The 26,139-nt window shown below is 38.1% G+C and overlaps 1 protein-coding gene across 6 annotated transcripts in view; it reads right to left on the bottom strand.

The window, feature by feature from the left end:
• Positions 1 to 26,139, bottom strand: part of rgs3a (regulator of G protein signaling 3a) — a 123,199-nt gene that overhangs the window by 59,923 nt on the left and 37,137 nt on the right. For 5 of the 6 annotated variants that reach the window (XM_077586332.1, XM_077586333.1, XM_077586335.1 and 2 more), the window contains 5 exons: positions 25,783 to 26,105; positions 25,624 to 25,701; positions 24,669 to 24,780; positions 20,706 to 20,749; positions 5,629 to 5,763 (listed from right to left, as the gene is read on the bottom strand). In XM_077586332.1, the coding sequence (XP_077442458.1) occupies positions 5,629 to 5,763; positions 20,706 to 20,749; positions 24,669 to 24,780; positions 25,624 to 25,701; positions 25,783 to 26,105 (692 nt within the window). Of the gene's footprint in view, positions 1 to 5,628; positions 5,764 to 15,444; positions 15,595 to 20,705; positions 20,750 to 24,668; positions 24,781 to 25,623; positions 25,702 to 25,782; positions 26,106 to 26,139 lie in introns of those variants that run through there. The other variant, XM_077586338.1, reaches the window with a different exon arrangement.

Raw genomic sequence — 26,139 nt, 5'->3', positions numbered from 1 at the left:
CAGGAACGCGAGTCTGCAGCAGGGAGGCAAAAGACAGTAAGAGGCATGTAAATTACGTATTTATTGGGCAGAACAGATGTTTCTGGAGCTTTAATTATTATTGATGTTTTTATCTAATGAATAGCAGTGCAGAGCCAAATAGAGGACATGCACGCTGTTCTGAGCAACAGCAGAATCACATTTCTACATTCACAACCAAAAAGGAGCAACGTGTACTGAAGAAAATTTTAAAATAGCGCAAACAACTACAATCCACCCTATTTGGTAGCTTTATTAATCAGGATGTTATGAAAGGGGAATTTTGGTTATATTTTAGTTGTGTATAGCAATCATAGAAAAGCTCTGGCATGGGCTGCTGATTGTACAATGGGCCGCTAATGGCATAGTTTGTATACTGTTTGTCTAGCCAGTCCTTCCTAAATGCCAATAAGAGTATGAATACATATTTGTAGATGACTAATACACCACAATACAGTCTCCAAAATAAGGGTTACATAGGTGGAATTTTGCAAGAAAAACACACACCGGATGACCCAATGCAGCGGAAACCGAGCCCATCTCCCCCCGATTTAGCATGTAATTATGCAGCGCTGAAGTTGACTGAACATCAAACTATTTGCCTCTGAGGTAGTACGCACAAAAGCAATCAAAAGTGAACTCATTTGTCGAGATGTTCAATATGATTAAGCAAACAGTTCCGCGCCCTCGAGACAGCACATATTTAGATTGAATAAGATGTTTCAGGGAAAAAGGAGAAGCGAATAGTGAAAGTGAATGACGGTTTACGATAGCAGGCATATGACTATGACTATAAACCAGATGTAATAAATCACGAGTTAATGTGGGTTGCTCATAAGAATATCTAAGACATGTGAGGCGATTGGGGGGCATTTCAGTTTCTATTAAGTCATCAGAGGGTCATATTTGATGTAGCAATAAAAAAATATATATATATTTTATCCACTTTGTATTATGAGTATTCTGTTTAGAATATGTCAGGAATGATCAAAGTGTGATTTTTTTGGACATATATTCCCTCAATATGTCATTTTTTTTCCTACTGGGCAAAGTGGTCAATTAAAATTTAGGACTCAATAGCTAATAGTGTGCCTAAAGGTGGCAATGTCTCTTTAATAGTTTATGGTACACAACTTCATTTCAACATAATGTACTGTCATACAAGTGTAAAAATAGGGGTGTTTGAAAAAAATCGATACGGCAATATATCGCGATATTGCAGCGCGCAATTCTCGAATTGATTCGATATGCGGCCAAATCGATTTTTACATTTTTTTTTAATGGGAATATTCAACAAAACGTCTTACTTATGGTTAGGATTCACACATTAAACAATCGGGTGATGAGAACTGTTAAGCAATCAGTCGACAAAGCCCATCTGAATCATGAATCGTCCTAGGTTAGCTTAGTGCTAGCTAGCTAGTAGCACAACAGACACGACACGAATGGATTGAAAACGTTACCAAAAAGAGGAAAAAAATGACCTGAGTTCTGCCATTGGTCTCCTGAAGGCGAAAGTAAGTTTGGACTCTGGATCGGAGAGATGAATTGTCCTAGGTTAGCTTAGTGCTAGCTAGCAAGTAGTACAACAGACACGACACAAATAAAGTTCTGCTATTGAGGATCTATATGGGGAGGGATCCTGAAGGCGGTACACTGTTTTAAAAAAAAGCAGGCCTATATGAGTGAGGGTTGGTAAAGCGCTTTGGACAACAATTGTAGATACAGCTGTGTAAAACTACACTCTGTACTTCACCATTTACCATTATGATCAAATTGGATTTTCCAATTTTTGAACTATGACGTGTTTTCCGGCAAAAGAACAATCAAGTAACCCATTCGAATGGGTTGTTGGTTAAATAGTAAACAAATATGCGAACACGGATTTGGGGTACAACTCCAGGCTATAGTTATAAATATTATCAATGAAAAAAATAATAATTTCTGGGCAAATCTGTATTCGCCCTGCCCGAGGAAAAACAACCACACACCGAAGCCATGACTAACAAGCTGTTGAATATTTGTTGTTCGCTTGCAGGCACACCTTCACAAAAAAAAACAACCTCTAATTGATAACACAATTTAGTATTATAGTAACACTCCATTACAAATTGCAAGCCACAGCATAACAGGAGGCTTCAAATGATTAATTTATTTATTTTAAGTATTCACATATAGTGGCTTGTATCAGTACTTGCAGACGCTGATGGTCTTTTTTCCTGAAAGCTTCGTTTCGTGAATGTTATTTTCACACCGACGAGCTCGGCCAACAACGTGTGATACAAACAAAGTTAAAAGGAGTGAAACGCTTCCAATATGGGGGAGCAGAATAGCAGATGGCTAAAGTGTGTGAAGAAGGATGCACGTCGTCTACCGTATGAGCTACTGCATCCAAATGGATGCGTATTTGGCCCTGTAGGAAACTCAGGTGACGCTAATCAAAATTGAATAAGCAGTCAAGTCAATGGACATTGTCTCCTGAATACATGCGTCAATATTGTATCAATAGGCCAGTGATTCCACATTTGCTATGAGACATTATCAATGAAATTATCTAATTTCACGTGATGTGTCAGAAAATTATTGCTCATTAATTACAAATATCTTTGTTCAGCCATGCCTTCTTGCAAGTATGTCAGCTTTGTGTTGAATTAAACAGGCCCAGATTCCATTTCACACTGTTGAAGTCAATGTGATAAGCGATTCAGAAACTGGACCGGACGAGCACATTGAGAGGAGATAATCGATATTTCAGTATTTATACATTTTTTGACGTGCTGTGAGATGTGAAACTCAATCAAAGATGGAAAACGCAGCAATAGGCCACCTGTCGATATGTGATCGATTTACCCAGCTTAACATGTTTACCCGGCTGCCAAGCACGCACTTTGCACGCTGTTTACGTTTGTGGTTTGCAGCTCGTTGCACCTAAATTAGCTTATTCTTGGGGGGGGGGGGGGCATGAACACTACAATTACTATGACTTGTACTTCAACTATTATTACTACTACTACTATGACTATGACTATGACAATGACTAATGTCACCCCCAATATTAATTAAAGTCCACTGGTTATGGAAAAATAAATAAATAAATAAATAATAATAATAATAATAATAATAATAATGTATGCATTTAAAAAATAATAATGTTAATTTTAACTCTTTGACTGCCAAAAACGTTAAATAACGTTTAGTAAAATCCTACGGAGGAGTGCCAAAGACGTTAAAAGACGTTTGTTTCAAAACAGAGGTGAAACTAACCATTTTCTATTGTTGATTACTCAAAAACGGAATAAGGTAGAAACAAACTTTTTTTTCTGATGAAAGATGAGAGTCCAATCTTTCATTTGGTAGTATGTGTGTTTCCATAGTCCAAACACATAATTTTCTATGGACCTTGAAAGATCAGTCAAAATGCTTAAAATCGGCTGGCACTGGGGACAACCCATTTCTGAAAACGTCTGGCAGTCAAAGAGTTAATTATTTAATTATTTCATATGTTGTAAGAAAACAGGGATCACTCCAAAACTTGCTGTGAGAGCTAACTCAACAAACATTGTGTTCCCCAGTGAAATTCTAGGAGTTCAAAGCTATTTGCACCTCATAGGAATAAGATGACAGTGTTTAGGGATGAAGCGGACCAGTAGTACACGGTCCTCTCTTTCATGTGATAATAATGTGAAATGAGTCATGTTCAATGATAACCACCTCTGTGCTAAGTGCCCCCATTGTATCTGCTGATGAAAATAATTTGTGCTGAAAGGAGGCGTTAAACACTGGGAATCAAATAGATTATCACTGAGCAAAATTGTACTGCATTTTACCAAGTAAGCCAAACCAAACTAAATTTTGAGACAATGGAACAGATTGTGCACACACAATACGCCTGAAGCGCATTGAGTTGCCTTGTGTATGAAATCTTCTATAAAACCAAAATTGCCTCGTCTTGCCTTGAAGAGGTCACAGCTTGTTTGTACAGAGCAAGACGCCATCAGCTATTGCAGTTTTAGCTAATTTAGCCAAAGATCATTTTTAATGGGACTTAAAGGAAAGCTGGAAGCTCAAAGCACAATACAGGTACTTTGTAGTACAAAGGAGGAATTAAATGACAAGTAGCTTTTCATCCACCGAGAGCAAAAATCCTTCATTAAAAGTTATAGCGGTCCTGTTTTGGACAGTTCTTTCAAAGTCAAGGCATAGCATGTGCACTGTAATTCAGTACCTAATAGTTTTATACTACTTTTTTTTCTCATATGATACTTTTTCATGCATAATGTTATGATGGCTACCGAAGTTTCTACAGGGCGCCACAGAGGGAGTTCTCAGGGGTCATGTTTGGAGCCCCTAAAATACATATTGTACATTTACATTTTCAGGTGGATACTGTGCATGCGCTTTCAAGCAAGTTTAGGCCCTCAAAAAAGTGACTAATTGTCATTGGTCAGAAGAAAGAGGGCCCTCGCACTTGGGGGTGCCCAAGTTATATTTTTGGATATTTTAACTGTTTAAAGGCCAGTGTTTACAAAAAAACATGAAATAGATTCCATTGATTATGTGATATTTGTTTATGTACTGTGATTTGTATGTAAAAAAAACAACAAAAAAGCATCCAACTCAAGTCCATGTTTTGGATGGGATGTTCCACTTAAAACCATTGCCAATGGTTAAGATGTCCACATTTTGTTGCTAGGAACAAATGTGATTTTGCTACATTAGGGGGTCCATATTCCGGGTTTAACTATCAGTGGGGACCGACTTACAATACCTCTTTTTGAGGCTGAAGACTCGCTTTTAGAGTTTAGGTTTGAATTGGATTTTGGTTGGGGTTAGGGTAAGGGGTTGGGTTATGTAATCAGTTGTGATGGTTAAAGTTAGGGTAAGGGGCTAGGAAATGTATTATGTCAATGGAATGTCCCCACTAAGATAGTAATATAAACCTGTGTGTGTGTGTAGCTTTGCTCTTTTAAGCTAATTTCAGAAACAAGGACGGACAAATTAATAATCTGTGGAAAATTGAACCTATAATCATTCAATGGAGTTAAAATAGCTAGCAGATAGCAAATACTGTCCCAATGTTTCCCAACTTTTTCTTCTTCATTATTTTCTTTTAAAACAACATTAATTTCTAAAATGGACTTTTCTCCTCACCACCAACTGTACCTGCCTCACACACACCCGATCGCTCCACTCGCAAAGCTGCTTTGCATATGATTTGCTGAGGAATGACAATGCTTTTGATTGGTTGGTATATTTTCTGCATGCATATATTAACTACTAGACTGCAATGTCCAATCTAATAATAGATGTGGGTCTGTACAGAAAGGTGTCTGGGATCAGTTCAGGGCTGCAGTCCACCTATTGAAGACCTTGGACCTAGAGAGTAAACATCATGACCACAGCCCGGGTCAGCACCAAATATGGAAAAAAATGGCAGGAAGCAAGTAGATTTGAAAGAAGAAGAACACATTGCTCACTGAGATAACATGTGAATGAGAATGTGCATGCAAATCTATGCGCACACACATGGTGATGTTTTGACCGCATCCTGTTTTAGGCCGGAAATGAGTGGTGAGAACACTCAATGGACGTGCCCACGAGTGTCCGTACCTGGTCAAAATGTTGAACGGCGGGCTCCCTCCGCTGAAGCTGGAGCTGCTTGTCGATGTTGTCCTTGAGGCACTGGCACACGCGATGCTTCTGCTCGGACGAGTACGCTTCCAGGCTGAGCAGGCAGTCGCACTTCTGAGGGTGGAGAGACAAAGAGAGAGAGAGAGAACGAGAGAGAGAGAGGAGAGAGGTGAGCAACAAGACGGGCGGAGGATTAAGACGGCATGTGGTTTTGAAATAAAAAATGTGTTCATTAAATTTGGGTATGAAGTCAAATCTGACTGAATTCAAACAAACACGTGAAAGGTGGCTCTATATAAAATAGATTAGTGTTAGGGTTAATAAGGTTAGTAGATTTAGTAGGTTTAGATGGAACTGAACGGGTTAGGTTAGGTTTGGGGGTTAGTGTTAGTAGGATTAGTGTGATACATTTAGTAGGGTTAGGTTTGGGACTGGTAGAGTTAGGGTACTGAACCCCACCAGTGTCCTATGAGCATTCACCGAACCCTTCTTTATTAAAAAATAAAATATTACATGACATATTTCATTTCAAATTCAAGGTGTTGTGTTCTTGTATTCTCCATCTCCATGCATCTTAAGGATTTGTTTTAGGGTTGCCCGATAATGCTATTTTCAACCGGTACTGATAAACCAAACATTTAGAAAGTGTCAATGTCGATAACCGAAGTCAGCCGATAATTATTTGAAAAAATTTACTTGAATACAAAAATACTTTCGAGTCCTATAAGTCTAACATGTACAAATACATTTAAACATTGGGTACAACACCATGAAGTTTATTGATATTTCTGCTTCAAAGACAACCGGTAATTTTGGGGAGACGCAGTAAAGAAGGCCCACACTGGCGACTGCCACAGAAGATGGACCAACGTGGCATGTCTATTATTATCGGCGGATTTCTTTATTATCTGGTGTATCTGTTTGACGTCAAATTGGCCGATAACTGATGATAATTATCGGCCACCGATATTATCATGCATCCCAAATTTATTCCTTTAGTTTTTTTTTTGTCAAGATATGACTTCAATTCCAGTCCTCGAGAGCCCTTATCCAGCCTGTTTTCCTTGTCTCTCTCCTCCAACACACCTAAATCAAATAATAAGGATTATTATGAGGCCTCCGCAGAGCTTGCTGGTGAGTTTGTCATTTGATATGTGTGTTGGAGCAAGGAAACATGGTTAACATCTTTTTATACATTTGTATAATTGTGATTTATTTTTTTTAATCACAGCTTCTTCTTTTTTGGTCATTAAAGTTAATGCTGAATGTTTTGTTTTCTTCTTAGCCAAATCACTCTTGAAAATAAGATTTTGGTCTGAATTTTGTTTTTTTATTTTCTGGGAATATAAAAGTTTAGTTTCATCTCATTGGGTAAGTTGTAAAGCTTTATTCACCGCAGCCACATCTGCTGGCTATGGCAAGTCACTGATCCAAATGACCTCAATGCATGCAGACGAACGGCTATAAATTCTGAAATCGTTGCCAAAATTCTATGGATTCTTTCCTGAAGTAGTTACTTTAGAATTCTGGCACAATATGCAGTGTGGAACGTCCACCACGATTGTGGGGGGTTGGAAAATGTCCCATTCTTTGTCCATTTGGGCTCAGTTTTTATGACACAGCAGCCTGGATAGAAGCTCTGGCCGGGCAAAATGTGCAAGCATTAGTGAAATTAGATCATGGCCGGGGCGCACTTGAGACAGAATTTGATATGTGGACCAACAAATCAATAAAGCCCTGCTGGGAAAATGCATGAAAGTACGTATTTGACAATCAGCGGTCAAGACGGTGGAACTGGTGGTCTGAGAGCTTTTCATCCACGAGGGTTTAAATTCTCCTGTGGTTGGCATCATGAATCATATATTGTCTTTTTATGAAACTTCTAATGATGTCATGGCTCCATTTGCTTCTACCACACCACAAAAAGTGCCAGTTAGCTTCACTTTGCATCACATTGGAAACGGCTTCCAGGCTTAATGGGAACAATGTCAAACATAAGAACATGCAGACTGTTAAAAAGCCTTTTTATCTGGACATCTTGGTGTCCCGCTTCTAGCAAAAACATTTGAGTCCTGACCCTTTTGGACATAAGTCGGGATATAAATAGCATCGATTTTTGTTGTTCCAATTTGCGCAAGCCCCCTTGAGATCAACTTCAGTTATGTCTCCACGCTCACTGCCCCGCTTAGTAGAGAATCACGATGCCGTTGCTTATTTTCATGTTCCCCGACAACATGGGATTCATCACATCCTGCCTGGTTGCTCCCTGTCCTTTTCAATCACCCTCAATGTCTCATCTGTGAGGATATTCGCTAAGTGGAACAAGCAGTAGGCAAAACACACATGAAGAATGTGACTGTATGAGAACAAAAGGATTTTTTTTTGTGTGGAGGGCAAACGTGTTAAAACAGACAACAGAAAGCAAAGCATTCGTGACATCACAGCGAGATGATGAATTAGCGATGTCGGCAAAGCAGACAGGGATCAGTGTTAATGTTCTATGAAATCCATCACTTAGAGCCAGCCAGTTTAAGACTGTCACAGCACAAAAGGGGCTGATAAATGTTGATCACACATGCATGCACATATAATGTAGCTACTGCACAGTACTTCTTGGATGCTACATACAGTAGTTTGTAGTTTGTTTGTTTTTTAACTCAAACACTTATGATTTAGTCGTATGGAGACTGGTTTTACTGCATACCTTTTTCTGTCATAAAAAAAAAAAATCTGAAAAACAGGGGGGAAATTATTCAGGAAAGCAGGAGGAAAAAATATTCAGAAAAACAGGAAAAAAAATATTCAGAAAAACTGAGAAAAAATAACCCCCCCCCAGCATCAGCATCAGTTTTTGTTTTTCGGAGTAACATTTATTTTATTTTATTTTTTTTAACCTCTGAACTCCAAGTGACTTGTTGCAGACTTGCTAATGCCGGACACTTTCCCCGCATACAATACGCATCCGTAGAAACTTAACTGTTACCTTAGTAAAATCAAGCAGATCGAGTGACATGTTCGTATATTTACCGTAACTCAGCCAGTAAGTTATATAGTTGAAGGTACGTTGGAGGTTGTCATGTTTATTTTCAGTCTTGTTTAGTCCCTGTCATGTTTAGCCTCTGTTTTCCTTGTGTGTTCCCCTTGTCGTGTCATTTCCTGTTTTATTGTGAAAAGTCTGACTCCTCTCGTTTCAGGTCACTTGCCCTTCCTTGTATGGTGTCTGTATCAACCCTGATTGTGTCCACCTTTCCCCATTACCCTCATGTGTCATCCAATCAGTGCCCTCAGCCAGGTGTGTCTTGTTATGTCATTAGTGTTGGTGTATTTAGTCGGTTGTCTCCCCCCTGTCTGTGTCGGTTCATTTTTGCTGTTGCAACTGTCGTAAGTCTTTCGCCACGTCACGCTGACCTCTTCGCCTGATCAGGATCCATGTCATGTTGTTAGTCTCGCCTTAGTTGTTTTGTCATGTTTAGGTTCATGTTTTGTTAGTTCAGTTTATTTTGTATTTTGAAGTTAGGTTTTTTTGATTAGATATTAAAACGTCTTTTTGGACTGCACCTCTGCCTCCTTGCCCTGCCTTCCCGCATCTGGGTCCTAAAGCCCCCACCTTACTGACAGAGGTATGAGGGAAAGTGTCCGCCATTTGCGAGTCTACAAGTCACCTGGGGTTTAGAGGTAAAATAAATAAATAATAATTACTCCAGAAAAGAGAGCAGAGCATGTTTTTCTTTTTTTCCCTGTAATTTTTCCTCCTGTTTTTCTGAATATCCCCCAGTCTTTAAAAAGAAAAACAAACACTGTATTAAATGGAAAGATTTCTAACTAATAGGTCCTACATGAGACAACAGTCTCGCTTGTCGGTAAAAATGCCGTTGTTTGCTTTCTTGACGACAGCCAAAATAAATGCAGGCGGAGCAGGTTTCGTCAATAAAATCAACACACTTGATGGGCTTTGTTTTTCATTTGTTTATTTGTAGAGTGTGCACTCTCTCTGTTTGGGTGGTGAAGGTGGTATTTGGTTTAAAAACTTTGGGAAAAGCATTTGACACACTCCTGGAAAACCTGTTTTTATAACCCCGCCAAAGGTAAATCTATGCTAAATCACTATACTGTCAAAATCTGTAAGTAAGCCACAAGGATCACTTTGGCTTGGCAGTTTCATCAGAACAGACGGTTTCAAAAAGACACCAGATGCTTTAATAGTTTCCTTTTACGTGTTACTCTGATTGGCCTGTGATTAATGTAACAGATGCAATGGTAACCCAGTGACCTTCGGGGGTTTTGTTCTGAATGTGAATGCGCCTATCCAAACAGTTTCTAGCAGTTATTTCCAAGATACAGTAGATGTGTGTTTTTACATTGTTAGTTATAGCAGCAGATTCATCTCACGGGTTAACTTCAGGCTAAAATGGTGGCTGTAGTCCAGCGTCCAGCTCCTTGTTTGTGACCCCGCCACCAGTCCGCATGAGAAGCTAATGGGGCAAAATCCAATGAATGGCCGCTGGTAACTGCCATAGAGGGGCTAAAAATAAAGGCAGCATAATCAGATTTATGAAAGTGCTCCCTGGTTGAGGGCCTCCTCCCGAGCCATCTGGCGGATGAGTTTTCAGCATGTCACTGCCGCTCACCTACCATGCGTCAGCACTGATTTGCATACTTTCACTGTCCTGTACAAATTCAAGTCACAAATATGCCAGCTGGACGGTGTTTGATCTTCACGTCAGATGTATGCCTTCAAGGAACCCCCGTTAAATGCCCTTGTTTGCTTTTCTCGACAACAGCCAGAGGAGTCGATCGATACCAATTTCAGTCTCGGTGGTAAACATGCTCAGCTGTAGGCAGAAGCTGATAGATAGACTGCAAGTCAAAACGGTTTTCAGCCTGATTTTCAGTTGGCCGAAATGTGCTTGGTTTCAAGACTTTTTGAATATCTTTAGATTAAATTGTCAGCATGTGATTTATTTAGTATGTTATTTTAGGGGGGGGGGGGAGAAGAAAACTGGTTTAGAGGCTCCAAAGAGACTAGCAGTAACATTAAAAGAACTTCAAAGATTTCTGGCAAGTACCGGTCAGGTTCTCCAAAAGGCGACAACCATCTCCCCTGTCAGTATATGTCTTTGTTTACCTTCTTCAACAACGGGTCAAATGAATTATTGATGTGCTTTCTGTTTTTTTTGTAACACTCAAACCAAAAGAAGTAGCAGCCTCAATAAGGTTATGTTTTGTAAGGCAAACAGACTCTCCAAAATTGAAGAAGAAATTCGGTCAAGCAGGCAGCAGAGAGGCCAAACGTAACATTGAAGGAGTGCACTGGCCGTGGCTGTCCTATATACAATAACAATCTCCCCTGCTGGTAAATGCTCTTGTATGCTTTCTTAAAAACAGCCAGAAGATGTGATTGACACCAGTTTTGGTCTTGGTGGTATACCAGAAGCCAGAAACTTGTAAATCTCAGTGGTTGCAGCCTGTTATGAGAAGATGCTAAGGTGTGTTAAGTCATGCTGTAAGCTTTGTCTGCTTGTTTTAAGCCTATAAAGCCTGAACCATGACATTATATGAAAAAAAGAGAACATTCGGATTTGTTGTAAATAGATTTATTAGTCCTTTTGAAAAAAATTAAATTTGTCAAATAATATAAGTCAGGGTTTTAATGGGAAAAAAATATTTTACTCGTGAAATAGAGGGCTCAAAATGTCTTGTTTTTAATATGATACTTTGGCTTGATAGGGTTAAACACAGTAAACCTTGGAATTCAATCAATCAATCAATCAATCAATCAATTAACCAATCAATCAGTTTATTTAAAGTGCAAAATCACCATGTTATACTGTATATATAAAATTGCTTTCTACTTCGAATGTGGTGAAGTTTTGTTCATGCGCTGTAGATGCTCTTCACTGCCTCCTATAGTCTGACCACAACGGAGGCAAGCCACTGAGTATAAAGGCTGCAAAGCGTGTGTTTACTGGATTTCGCACATCTCGTTTCTGTATGGAGCGTTCATGCCAACCCAACCGTAATTCATGCAAAACGGAGATCTGTATACATTTTATGCCTGAACAGATTTGTGTTTTTGTTTTTTTTTTTTGCATCAGTGGCATTTCGTATACTGCCATTGTGGTTACAGTAATTTCTGGACTATAAGGCGCACCTGTCTATAAGCCGCGCTAGCTCAATTTAGGGAATACTCAAGTTTGTTACACAAATAAGCCGCACCGACTTAATGTTAACACACCATGTTCCCGCTACTTTCTTTTCCATAATGAGGGAGCAAATTGTCTCGCTCTCGTTCTGTTTTGTTTTGCTCTGCCTGACGCTCTTGCACCTCTTTTATAGTGCGCCACCATTGTGATCTGATGAATAAGCCACACCTTTGTATTAGCCACAGTGTCGAATGCAAGTGAAAAAAGTAGCGGCGTATATATCCAGAAATTAGTGTATTTGTATTATGATAGATATTTATTGAAAATGTTCGTTGAACAGAACGATGCATTAGAGGGGAGCGACAGATAGACGAGAGGACGGAGAGCAAAACAAACACAAGCAAAGGTTGGACACTAGCTGTAAGGGCAACAAAGCAAGGCTGTAATAGGCATACGCTGCATGGTTGCTTTCTTACTATACAAGGCTTCAAAGGATTAAAAAAAAAAAACTGCAAAAGCTTGGTGAAAAAACAACACATGGTCACACGAAGAGGCGTCATTGCTCATTAGTCACAGCATGATGACTTGTCGCTCCATCACAATCGGGTTAGTTACAGCACACCACCAGGCCATTGCCTCACAGTCGCACAGAAAAGACCATTTGGTGTACCAAAGCGTATAAACAAAATGGAATACATCTTTGGGTACTTGCAGAGGGACACAGCAGGGTATTTAATGTGTCTTGGAACCGTGCCACTCAACGGTTTAAGAGGCTTCCACTCAAGTGTCATGTTAACAAGAGCTAATGACGCTAAAGCAGCTAGTGGCCTCTGGAAGCCCTCACTAGTGTCGCCAGATGTCTTGCTCTTTTGTCAGGCTCATTCACTTAAATATCATTTTCTGTATTGTGAAATCAAGATACTGATTGATTTTGGATTGTATTCCACATAGCATTGAAAACTATCTGAGGTGAACGATATTTAATGTAGCAAAAAGTCAGATCTCTCGGCACGTTTCTTGATGTTTTACAACTTTCAACCCATCATCTCTAAATTTTCAAAGCCAGGGCCCTATCGATGAACACAAGATGGATGAGGGGGGGAGAGATCAAAAGACAAAAGTAATTGTTATTGTCATCTCTACCAATCAGTTTTCAAATGGGCTTGAAGCATCCATCATGTGCTTTTGTTTTATGTTGAAGCTCGAGCTAGAAATTGATTTTGAAAGCTATTGGATCAGAGATTTCAGCTGTTCAAAGTTGGTTACAATCCACTATTACGCGGTTCCAGCCAGATCTACGTGGCAAGTTACCTAATCACTTATTTTGATGCTTTACGTCTACGTCTGTCATATCTTAGCAATTAGCATGGCTTCTCCTATTTTCTTCCCATCCTTGTTTTGTGATAACGATACAAATCACAATTGTAGCTTATTCACTGTCATGGAGGCGATGATTAGTAACTTGTGTTGACACCAGACGCAAAGTGAACTTGCGGCTCTGTATCCTGTTTAGCCACATCAGCTAGCTAGCCGTAGCTCGCAGGGAGCTGGGGCAGCGCACAACAATAGCATGCATATGAACTGTGTAGTTCAGCAACTTGGCCCGACAGTATATGCCGCTGTGTCGGTGCTAATGTTAGCCACTGTATTTTTTTTTAACTATCCGGAGCTGACGTTCAGTGACTTAAGTCAGTAACAAAATACGGGCAATCCGTAACAGTTGGCAGCTCTGCTACTAATGGAGAAAATATGCGGACAAATACACAGAAAATCCCTGATAACTTCACTGAGCAGCTGATGGAGCAAAACAAAGCATTTTCCCCAAACAATTTCCAAAGCAGAGCACAGAATGTAATTTGCCTCAATGTCTTTCCCACACTCTTTCATCTATTTCGAGTTTGTTTGTCCGCCTTTCCACTTCACGGCCTTTCTGTGGTTGGCCTAAAAAAGAAGCAAAGGAGCATGTAGACTGGAATGTTTGGCCCTGGGCCCTTCCTATAGACGTCATCGGTGATGATTAGCACATGATTGACCCCGCTGGGATTCTGCTATTTCAGTTTCTGCCTCTGATCAATGGCATTATTTTTCTATGATATTCATTATCATAACCATTCATTCAGTTCACATGATTATTCCAGTGACACTTTTATTGCACAAGAAGGAATGTATCATTTTTTATGCCAGAGATCTTTTTTACATTGTTCAAAATTATTGCTAAAGTAATATTGACCGTTTAACCAAGCGAACCCTGAGTCAACTCAACTGGGTTATTAAGAAAACAAAAAACCCGTCACAGTCCCAAAATGAAAAATTGTATATGGTCTTGATGACTTATATAAGGTCATAGAATGCACTTACTGTATATAGTGCTACACCATGCAGTATGTTTTCATTCACAAGGGATTGTCTCAAAACCTTGTGCCGAGTAGCCGGTATTATTTATTTATTTTGGTTGAAGAATTTGAACATTTTGCTATTACCGTCCACTTGCATTGGGGCAAATCTTTCACAAAGTGCATAATTATGATTTCCTACTAAATTGTCACATTGCTGTATAATGACATTCTATTTATATCGCCGGCGTTGGGCCAGACCCTCCTATTCTATTTGGTCAATTTAATATTTTTTCACAAATTTATACTATTGGTCAGTCTACACGGGCAAGTGGTATTTTTTATTTTTTTTTACCAATTAATGACCAATCTCAAAAGTTGAAAATGCCTTTGCTTCTTTGACAACACAATGTTTATGGTTGAACAAACATACAGTTTTTGCGGTCTCCTAAAAAGGGATTATTTTGGAGGTACAAGGATTTGTCTCGACACCAGCAATATGATATTCGTGATACAGAACTGGTCTCTCATCTTAAATTGTTAACAACGAAGACACTATAGAATGCATGTGCCTCCATTCAGTCAATGTACTCATCTGTGTGATTAAGCAGAACATTCGACATTTCCTCAGCCATTAGCAATTCTGCTGAGCCACTTATACAATCATGGTAACAACGGGGATTTCTGGGAATACGAATACACAGAATTCTTACTTACACGCAGAGGCCTCCAACATAAACACATTACATACATTATTACTACCCACAGGTTACAATAGTTGATATTTCATTATAATTGTATTTTTTTTTCATTATTTTTCGTTTTACTTTGTATAGTTTTTTTTAATTAATTTACTTTTACTACTCTTCTACTACATTTTTAGAGCAGGTTTGTTGGTTTTTATTTTTCAAAAATGCTTCATTTTTGTTTAGTTTTTATTAGTTCTAGTATTAGTTTTAGCTTTTTTTAAAGGTGTATTTGTGGAGTGCAAGATTAGAAAAGGTCACTAAGTATTAAAGTAAAGTACAATAATCAAATGACTGTCAACCTTCTTTCTTATGTACAGCCAAACACTAATACCGAAATAAATACCCCGAAATCTCACATACGAAAATAAAGGACATTTTTGGCTTTAATTATAGTTAGCTTTAGTTCGTTTTAGAACTGTAAAATGTAGTTTCAGTTCCTTATTGTTTTTTAAAAGCTTGCTTTATTTTGTTGACAAAACTAGAGGTATTTTAGTCCATGACACATATGACACATACATCAAAAACATGCTGCGATCTAAACATCCTTTTATCTCTATGAGCTCCACTTACATCTGCAGTGTCAGAAAGCAGGTGTTGCTCGAGAGAGTTGCCCTCCCTGGACAACCACTTCTTGGGCACTGCGCGGTCAGCCAAGTTCCCCATGACCACTTGCTCTAACAAGCCGGTGATGACCCTCCCGCTTCGGACGCTGATCTCAAAGGCAGTACACGCCTTACCTCACCGTTTTCTCGCTGTTTTACCTACGGGGCCCCTACTTCTACTTTCTCTCCTCCTGCGTCACTGACACACTTACACACACTTGACTTTCCACAGACCAGCCCACTTTCTTCCCGTAGACACACACATTTTTCTTTCACAAGTAAATCTGGGTTAGATCCGTTCCGTTTTAAGCGCCTGCTAAAATAGGGTGACCTCCCGCATAGCAGAGCACACAAAAGATAGAAGGAGAACAGACCAAATTCAGGAGGGAATCGTTTCTCTTCCCGTCCCGTTTTATTGACCAGGTAACGCAATTCAAGAATAAGAACATGTTTAAGGGTTAGGGTCCTCAATTATACTGCTTACTAGCAGCATAATTTAGAATTTGGTCACATAAGAAAAAGGGGAGTCAAAATGTATCATAATTTTATGCACAAACAGACATAATCAGGCAGCGGCTTTGTTTGTCTATGTCAGGGGTTCTTAACCTTTTTTACGTTGGGGCCCAAATCTAAATCTAGTTAAGGTTTATAAAATCATTATCAAATAACATGATAAAATCAATGAAATTTATTTATGTGTAAACACCCAATAAGATGCCCAACAAACCGGAATCAACTTCTTAGGGGAAAAAAAGCACAAACATCTTTACTAAATAAGAATGCACGAAGCGCCTCTCGCTGTTCAACATTCAACAAAGAAACGGTGAGTAATTCTGCGAGAACAGAATTAATTGCAGCGTCCATTCGTCTATGGGTGTATTCAGATCAGAAAAGTCCTTCATTTGATAGTTTTTTTCGTTTGGTACGGTTCACTGTGCTTTTTGCAAGCGGACTATATTGCGTAATGGACAAAAATGACAAAGGCCGAACGCTTACCAAAACCCGGAAATACAAGAAAACATGAAATTCCGACGTGCTGCATTACTTCCCTGCATATTTTTGGCATTATTAGATGGAAGATATTTGCGAGCGTCAAGAACAGCTTATTCAACGGAATACTAACGGGCAATATTACAGATTGTTTTTTCTACATGGGAGTGGAGGAAATATTTTGTTAAAAAAAAAAAAAAGAAAGCCCTGCTACATGTGTACAAAGCTTGCGGCCATTGCGGCCCAGAGTTACATAACTGAAATTACTTTACGACCCACTAGATGGCGCTCGCGGCCCAACCTAATGGTTAAGAATCACTGGTCTATGTCAGGGGTGTTTTTCTTACATTTCTTAACCTTTCATTTACTAAAACCAAACCATTGATGTAAGTAAAGAAATGCAAAGCATATATTGTCCCCGAACTGAGCAGAATCAGAATCAAAAGCAAAGTGTAATTGAGCTAGCAAGCGAGCGATTGCATTACAAACAACTCCCGCATTGAGGTAAACACAAACACTGAGGTGAGGTTCATGGTCGCTCGAGTACTTTAAACTTCCATTTTTGTCCGAGCCAAACGACTCAACAGGCTGTCTATTTAAGGACCCCTTCACGCTCTCTCTCGACATATTTCCCTCACGCGGCTTTGCTTCGCACACCATCTGTCAGCAGTTCTCGAGAAGATTCTGTCACCGCTCAGAGATTAACGAACGCTGCCGTAGGTTGATGAGACAAGAGGAGGGATAAAACAGGTCTTCAAACAGCACTTGTCAAAGACAGCATCACTAACCACCGCATGACATATCGGCTGTTTGCCTCTGGAGCTGTGAGATGAACTGCTGACTCAATGAATGGATGAGTGTGTACATGATAGCGATAAGCACCGCAGCGGGAGTCAAAGAAAAAGCGATAACAACATAAACCTTTCTTGAACACTCAAACAACAGAAGCTACTGCAAAGGCAGAGCATTTTAAAGCAACATTACGCAACCATTTGACCAGCTTCACAAATGTGCAGTCTTAGAGGCAGCCTATAGGAATGTAACGATATCGGCAATATCGTGATATCGCAATATTAAAAGTGCCACGATATCGACGTCGTCATGTCATAATATTAAAAGAAAGCACATCTGTAAAAAGGCAAGATTGTATACCATTTGTTAGTTAGTTAGTTCAATAGTGCAGTTTAATTTGAATTAGGAATGTTTTGTCATTGCTGCAGTTATCACTCCCATAAATCAGTCATACAAGCTAATATTTTTCATAACATCTCAGTTGAAAACATTACCTTTCGACCGCTTTAGCTGAACGCAGCATTGTGAATTATTTAGACCATAATATTTTGTGCCGCTAAGCCAATATGAGCACGACAATAACATGACATGGCATGAAAAGACAAGGCCAAGCCTATTTCTTTGTCACTGTTGTTTTTATGTATAAAAACATCATATTGTCCTTTTTCCCCCAATATGAGCTTTATTTTTTTGTTTTGTTTACAATATCATGACATTTTATAGAGTATCGTTAGCTTTTTTTTTATATCACCAACACTCCCCACAATATCGTGAAAATGATCGTATCATGATATTTATTGTATTGTGATATTTATTGTATTGTGATATTTGGATATTGTTACATCCCTATAGCCTACACAATTATTCCGTCAGTAAAGCTACATTATGCATATTACGCCTCTGTAATTCTTACCTAAAGACACAAATAATACATGTAGAAGCTTTAACACAGCTTAGCTGAAGCAGAGCATTGTACCGATTGAACTGCTTTTAGACCACCAAGAATCACATGTTCTTCGTTTATCAAGAAAGCCAAATTACTCTTTGTGTCAAATGTGTGCCTTTTCCTGTACAAGATACAACACAATAAGGCTTTGAAAAAAATCTAGATGCTAAAAAAAACACGCGACAGGACCATATTTATTTGATTCTTCAAGTATATATTATCATAAATATATTATAAATAGTGGCTGCAAACAGCTCTAGCAGAGCATTTTAAAGCAATATTATCTAACAATTTGACCAGCTAAAAGACATTGTAAGTAGAAACGTACGGCCCAAAAACGACCACCTCATATCCTAGGAAACATCGCAACTCCATTACTTTCTAATAATTATATTCCTTGAGGGTACCATGAAAGTAGGTTACTGTATTTCCTCCTCTCTAATTGACAGCATGCCTCAATTCATCACATAGTGCGTCGTCCACTTGAATATATAAACACTTTATGTCAATTAAATTTAGATGGTGGAAAGTATATTATTTTAATCATCAATTATTTATTTAGAAAGGGTGCGGGGAGGTGGCAATTACTCGAGTAATTGATGAAGTAATCGATGGGATAATCAATTCTAAAAGAATTAGTTTGTGACAGCCCAGCATCACAGTATGCCGTTATGATACCAAACGTGGGTAATTTTATAATCGGGGCTTTCACATATTAAATATAAAGGTAACAGCAAACGCTTTTTAATTTTTAAAAAAGAGAGTTCAGAAGAAGAAAAAAAGCAGCAATAACAACGAACTTGACCAGGTATTAAAATATTTAGTTTTACTTGCCATCACATTGTTGAACAGTTTGGAACTGGCAGAATTAGAATTAAAAGCTTTGAAAACAAATGGTTCAATTTAGGTCAAAATTGAAATATGTGCTAATCTTCTATTTTGGGGTAATATTTCTATAACCGACTCCAGAGGAGTCAGTGACTCGCTAGTCATGACCCTCACCTTACGTCACTGAATAGTAATTCAGTTCATCAATTCCATGTCATTAACTCTTGTGCTAGTGGTGGTGCTAATGTGGTTATAACAAGATCTACATGAGGAATTCACGTTTTGAATTGACAGGTTGTTACTTTGTGTGCTAGCATCATTAGCGCTAGTTTTCGGTTAACACTAGGGTTGGTGCTGATGCCTCTCTTCGCAGTTGTGGGGAGGGGGGAAAAAAATCATTATTTCTAGTTATGCTAGCATTTTGGGGGCATTCCGGATGCGACATTCCAATTCCAAGCTGTTACGATAATGTCTAATCAAATTGTGCCATTGGCCTTCTCCTGCTCTCCCATGCTGTCCCACGTAAGAGCTTGCTATTTATATATTCTTTCCTAATTGGATGGAGTGAAAGCTATGTAGCCACTTCCTTTCTCTTTTTCCAGCCTGTGGGACGGATAGCAAAACTCCTCTCGTTCTGTATGGAATTTCGCGCACAAAAAAAAGCAGGGGGAGCCTTTAAAACATTCATAAGCTGCTAATGAGGCTTTGCAGCATATTGTGTAGTGTCTGTCTGCAGCAGCAAGAGTTGGGGAAAATGTCGGTGTTGAAAATGCAAGTTGTAAGCAACACAAGTGTCGTGATGCTAAGGCACTTTGTATCCTTCAATGATTCTATGATGAATATAATTCCCTTTAACACACAGTTGTTTTCCACACATTATTGGACATAACATTTGCGAAAGTGGTATAAAGATTTTATAATATAAAAATGGCATTTTTAATAACTTAAAAGTTTGCTTGAAAAAATATAGTGACTAATTGCACAGGCTTCACTTTGATAAAAAAAAAAACTAGAAAACCAGTCAGAAAAGTCAGGACCCCCCATTAAACAAAACTGCACCTAAGTCTAAGGCACTTCTGTGCACTAATCATAGTGTCTAGTCAGCATCTTGATATGGCACACCTGTGATGTGGGATGAATTATCTCGGCAAAGGAGAAGTGCTCACTAACTATAAGATTGCTTTGTGAATAATATTTGAGCGAAATGGTGATGCCGTGTATGTGGGAGAAGTTTCAGATCTTTGAGTTCATCTCATATGGGAGCAAACACAAAAGATTTGCGTTTATATTTTTGTTGAGTATATTTCTAGATTATTTTTGAATTTTTGCTCCAACCCATGCTAAATCAATGCTTCTGAGAACTAAATGATCAAAAGGTACAAAAGCCACTAGAGAATACCTTCTTTTTTTCTTTTTTTTTTAACAATGACTTCAACTACCACTTCTGTTTTCTTCCCGCACTCTTGCTGACTTCTTTTTGACCCACAGTGCAGATGTTTTGAACGTGACAGCTACACAAGAGGAAAAGGCATTTTCATTAAACTCTGCTAATCTGCGTGTCTTACCAATAATGTGATTAACGGCCAACTCTATTGGCTCAGCGTCAGTACACACAATCACAAACACACACATAGATGCATGCACACATACCCACTGGTAAATGAGGGTCTTACCTCGGTCATGTGAATAAGGTAGAATCGGAGTTCTTCAGCATAATCTGTAGGGGGGGAAAAAACAACACCTTAATACTGCCATTCATACTCTATTGGTATGATTATTACTACAAATAACATTTCTTTGAATCATGACCTACATTGTAAGATATGCTGTCGCTTAATTGTGTTGTATTCGTAAACAAATAAATGCCTCACCTCAAATATAAACCTCCCTTTTCTCTTCGGAAAGAAAAGCCAGGTGTAGCTGCAGTTACCGTTACTATAGGCATGTTAACAAGCGGTACAGTAATGTGAAAAATTAAAGACCTCCTCTCCAATAAAATCATTCAAATAAGCGAATGCACTTAAGAAATACCCAACCAATGTTTTATATGAAGAAATACAAAAGAAGTACTAGCTTCACCCTTAACCTCAATGAATTGCTTGTTGTGATGTATTTGTAACAAATAAAGGCCTCACCTCAAATAAAAACCTCCATTTTCTCAGAAAGAAAAAACAGGTAGCTGCAGTTACCTTTACTACAGACATGTTTTCAACAAGAGGTACAGTAGTACGAAAAAATAAAGGCCTCCCTTCCAATAAAATCATTCAAATAAGTGACTGCACTTCAGTAAATAACACTCACGTCATGCGCTATATGAAGAAATAAAAAAGAAAAACTAGCTCTACCCTTACACAAGCATTAAAAATAAAGGCCTTCTCTCAGATAAATTAATTGAAGTAAGTGTCATGTACTCACTGCAGTGGCGTCAAAGAACAACCCTAGCACCTAGTCACTCTCCTATGAGTATTCATCAGGGGAAAAAATTAAGGCCTCCTCTAAAAAAATTAAGTCAAGTAAGCGTGACTGCAGATGACGAAATACAAGTAAACAGCTTCTATATGAAGAAAATAAATAAATAAAATAGCTCTACTCAAGCATTTGTCAGGAAAATAATAAAGGCCTCCTCTCAAATAAATTAATTCAAATAAACGACTGGTACTCTCTACAGATGAGTAAATACACACCCCAAACAACTATATGATGAAATAAAGAATACCAGTACACAAGTATTTGTCAGAAAAAATGAAGGCCTCCTCTCCAATAAATCCATTCAAATGCGCATCTAGTACTCACTATTGCTGAGTAAAAACTGTGTACAACACCAGGCCACATATGGAGAAATAAAAAAAAAATAAATTGCTTCACACTTGACTAAGCATTTTCCGAGGGGGGCAATAAATAAATGAATTCAGATAAGCACCTGCTGTAATATGTAAATACTAAATACACAACTGCAGGCCATGCATGTATGAAGAAGGCGTTATTCCCAACATCAACCAGCAGAGGTCACTATTGTATATTGTTCCACAGCTACTTTACAGCAAGGAATATCTGTCTCCAATAGTTAGGTTGGCTTTTTTGGGATTCATGAGAGCGGCAAAATATTAGAAACACCTCAACAATTATAATGATATGCACAATTGGCTGAAAATCCATTAGAAAACTTAATTGACAGCTGATTGTTTCTGCTTAGAGATTGTTCCTAAACCTCATTTTTTCCCATGCTCTTTAACATTTAAGTATCGTGTCAACAGGAACGCAGGACAGCTGTTGCATTGAACTTGTCCTGGCTGGCTCTTTTTTTGTGTGCGCGTGTGTGTGCACATACACAAAAAACACACACAAACAGTTGAAACAAACACAATCCCCCACTGGCGCCTCTTTCCTGGCTGACGCTGCCGAAGCAAAAAAAAAACAATGACAAGCAGGCAGCAAGGCGGCGATGTGTGGCTGTGGCTGTGACTGTGTCCGCTTATGACAACACACACATCCACACACACACACACACATACACAATGTGAGGAGCAAACCTGAATGTGACCCTTGATGACCTCAGATTAAGTGACAAGTGACCTCAGATTGACATCATTTACTTTTACAGTGCAAAAACACTGCCTGAAGCAATAAAATGTCTACACTTTGAATTGAAATTAAGGCAACCTGAATTGGATTTCATTAAATTATGTTTTAATCAAATTTAATTCAATTTCATTTTTGTTTTGTTTAATTATATATTTTCATTATTATTTTTATTTTAAGACATTTTTTTGTTTTGCAATAATTTTTTTGTATGCAACTAACATAAATCAATTTTTTTTTTTTAATGAATACATTATATTTCATGTTTTTTTTTTTTTTATCCAAAAATAATTTATTTTATAGACAATCAATTTTACGTTATCTGTGTTGTATTTTATTTTCAACCGGCATGAATCATTTTTTATTTGGCATTTTATTTTATATTTACCAAAAAAATCATTTAAATTATTTCAAGTAATTTTATTTCACTCACCCCCACCTCATCGCCTCCACTTAGTCCAATTGAATATCATGCACCAAAGATTTTGGACAGTGTGACACTCATAATAAGAATTTGTGACAAGTCAAAACAATAGAGTACAAAGTAATACAATGGTGTCCGGTATTATCCATGTGAAACAATGTGCTGCTTGGAAGAGGAAAAAACAAGATGGTGGAGCTACAAGTATATTACTGGCTGCCGTGCATGTCTATACTACAGACAAATATTTAGAGTGAGTCCTGACATGAGGCTGTCATTGGCTGCAGCCAAGTTACGGAGTGCACTGGGCACAGGAGGTGACTGTTTACTGGGGATTGCTATGAAAAGACAAAGCAGCAGGAACTCAGCGGGGATGTCGTTCCCTAAATATCCTCAGGTCAAAGGAGGGTTTACTGCTAAATGGTGTGTTTGGATTTTGCCATTCGACATGCCTCGAACACACTTAAACAAATAAAGTAACAAAGTCTTTGTCTATGTTTTTATGTTCTCATGGATGTCTGTGGACTTTGTCAGGGACATCGGGACAATATCATGACAACCAATACACGAGTTGAGAATAATGCCCGAACCCCAGAACATTATAAATTGAAAGCCTTTTTTTTCTGAATTTTGTTATTCAGTTAATAAAATAAAAACTTTTTCTCCGAGTAAAAGTCCAACTTTATTGTTGTGAAATACCGTAAAATGCAGTGAATAACTTGCACCCCAAAAAAAAAAATCACCCTTAAAAAGACGTTTTCTTTTCTGTACTTGTGTATAATATGATCCCCTGATTTACTGGTGTCCTTTATTATCGGAGTGAACAATGTCAATAAATAAAGATTCAAAAATACCAATGAAGTGTAAATGCTTTTAAATCCGGGTTAAAAACGCTCTTTTCCAATACCTAGGATTAAGGTCTTTAAAAGTATTTTTAAAATCATGTTTTCCAAAATCTTGTTCTTACACTGTACGTATGTACGTAGTCATTATAGTATGCAATGTTTTATTTATTTACTTTACTTTTAAACCTCTTTAACACTGTAACTGCTTTTAAATGTTGTACTTTTAATTACAGTATGTGGAACATACTGAGTTTACGTTACCCCTACCTCTGGTATACATCTAAACAATGTGATCATTTTTCATTTCTTATTAAGCACCCTGTATAATACAAAAAGTACACACAATTTTTTTTTTTTCTTTCTATTTTTCCCTGGCAAAAATACTATTACGCTCAGTTAATTATGACTTATTTGTGTTTAATTTCAGACTTTATTCCCACTAACATGCCTTTTTTTGTAAAACGGCAACTTTCTCATTTTTAAATGTTTTTTCCCCCCCTTATAAAATGACAACTTTGGTCAAATTCAAATTTTTAAAAAAAAAATGCAAAAAATTGGTATAGGTATTTTATGCTGATTGGCTTGGAGAAATCACAGTTTGACTGCCTAGTAGTTAGGTACAACATGTGGTGTCCATTTTGAGTTTAATTCATACAGGTTAAATTTATTATAAAAGGGTTCACTTAACAGCAAGTTTATTCTTCTTATCATTATTGCAGTATGCAATACTGAGTGATACCCACAACTACCGTAATGTTTCCCAGCATGAACTTCTTTGCATCCGAACATACCGTCCTGTAGTCGCAGGTGTCGCAGGTACAAAGGGCTTTGGAGGACGTTACACTTTCCAAGCTCGTCCTCTCTCGTGACCAACATCAAGTCTGTGTAGACGAATATGGTAACCTACGATAGACGATGCAATGAAAGAACCATCAAGATTCAGTATTAAGAAATATAATCATATGATGTGGAATCATTATACAATACCATGTATTTATTTTTCCCCACATAAAGGGAGGGAGCAAAATTACAACTTTTGTTCCTAGTAAAATTTATGACTTTTTTTTTCCCAATAAATTGAGTATTATTATTATTATTATTATTATTATTATTAAGATAACTTATTAGTCCCACAATGAGGAAATTTGCATCTTTTTGGGGGGGGGGGCATGTACGTGTCATCCCCACATCTCTGCTATGTTGATTAATATGTACATACAGTAGATTCCCTCAATCCCACAGGCAGAGTCACACATTAATTTTTGTTAATTTACCACTTTTTTACCATTAAAAAAAATATATATATACATTTAAATATTCCTACTTTCTTCCAACTGGAAAATTATGACATTATTCTCAATAAATATTACAATATATAATAATAATAATAATAATAATAATAATAATAATAATAATAATAATAATAATAATAAATGTTTCTTTTTCCTTATAAAGTTCAAATTCTTTTGTAAAATAAACCACAAAAAAGTAGCTTTTTCAATTGTAAGGATAAAAAAATTAAAAAATAAAATAAAATAAAAAAGGTAAAACCCAGAATTAATTTCATCACAAAATTGCAAAAAATAAATAAATTGAGAAGTAAAATTACAATTTAATTCTGACAAAAGTGTTTTTCTCTCCCCCTGGTAAAATATCTTGTTGACATAACATTCTAACATTTCTTCCTGATAAAACCACAACTTTATTCAAGTAAAATTAAATGATACAAACATAGGTTTAACTTACCTTGAGCGAGTGATGCTTGCTCTCATGTAAAATCATCTCCTCTGTTACGATAAGAGCTCGATTGCACAGGTCCAGAGGCTGTTTACACACATAGGTGAGTTATATTAGCGTATTGATAACGAAAGGACACATTAACGTCCCGGCAAGAAACGGACTCACCTGAACAAAGATGGGGAAGATGAGAATTTTGGGCGCCGCTGAGACGTATCCATAGTTACCATGAGGGACGTGAGAGCGGACGATGGTGCAGTTTTGGTAGTTGGCAAAGTTGGCGCTCTGCTGCGGGTAGTTGGGCCCGCCGGTACCGGTTGAGGGGGGTTTTGACGTCTTGCCGTTGTTGGAGCGACGCAGGAAGCCAGACCGGCTGGAAAACGGACCGCCTCCGCTTGAACTGGGGGGCGAAAATGTTCCGACGCCACCAGTGGTACCAGTGGCCTGGTTTTGAGCCCCGGAGGCCTGCCGCGTAGGGTACAACCTGCTGGCTAAAAGACAATAGAGCAAAGATTTGAATGAATT

This window comes from Vanacampus margaritifer, chromosome 14 (genome assembly GCF_051991255.1).
Source record: "Vanacampus margaritifer isolate UIUO_Vmar chromosome 14, RoL_Vmar_1.0, whole genome shotgun sequence".
NCBI classification, from domain to species: Eukaryota; Metazoa; Chordata; class Actinopteri; order Syngnathiformes; family Syngnathidae; genus Vanacampus; species Vanacampus margaritifer.
The sequence above is the reverse complement of the archived record's forward strand: the minus strand, read 5'-3'. Positions and strand labels throughout refer to the sequence as shown.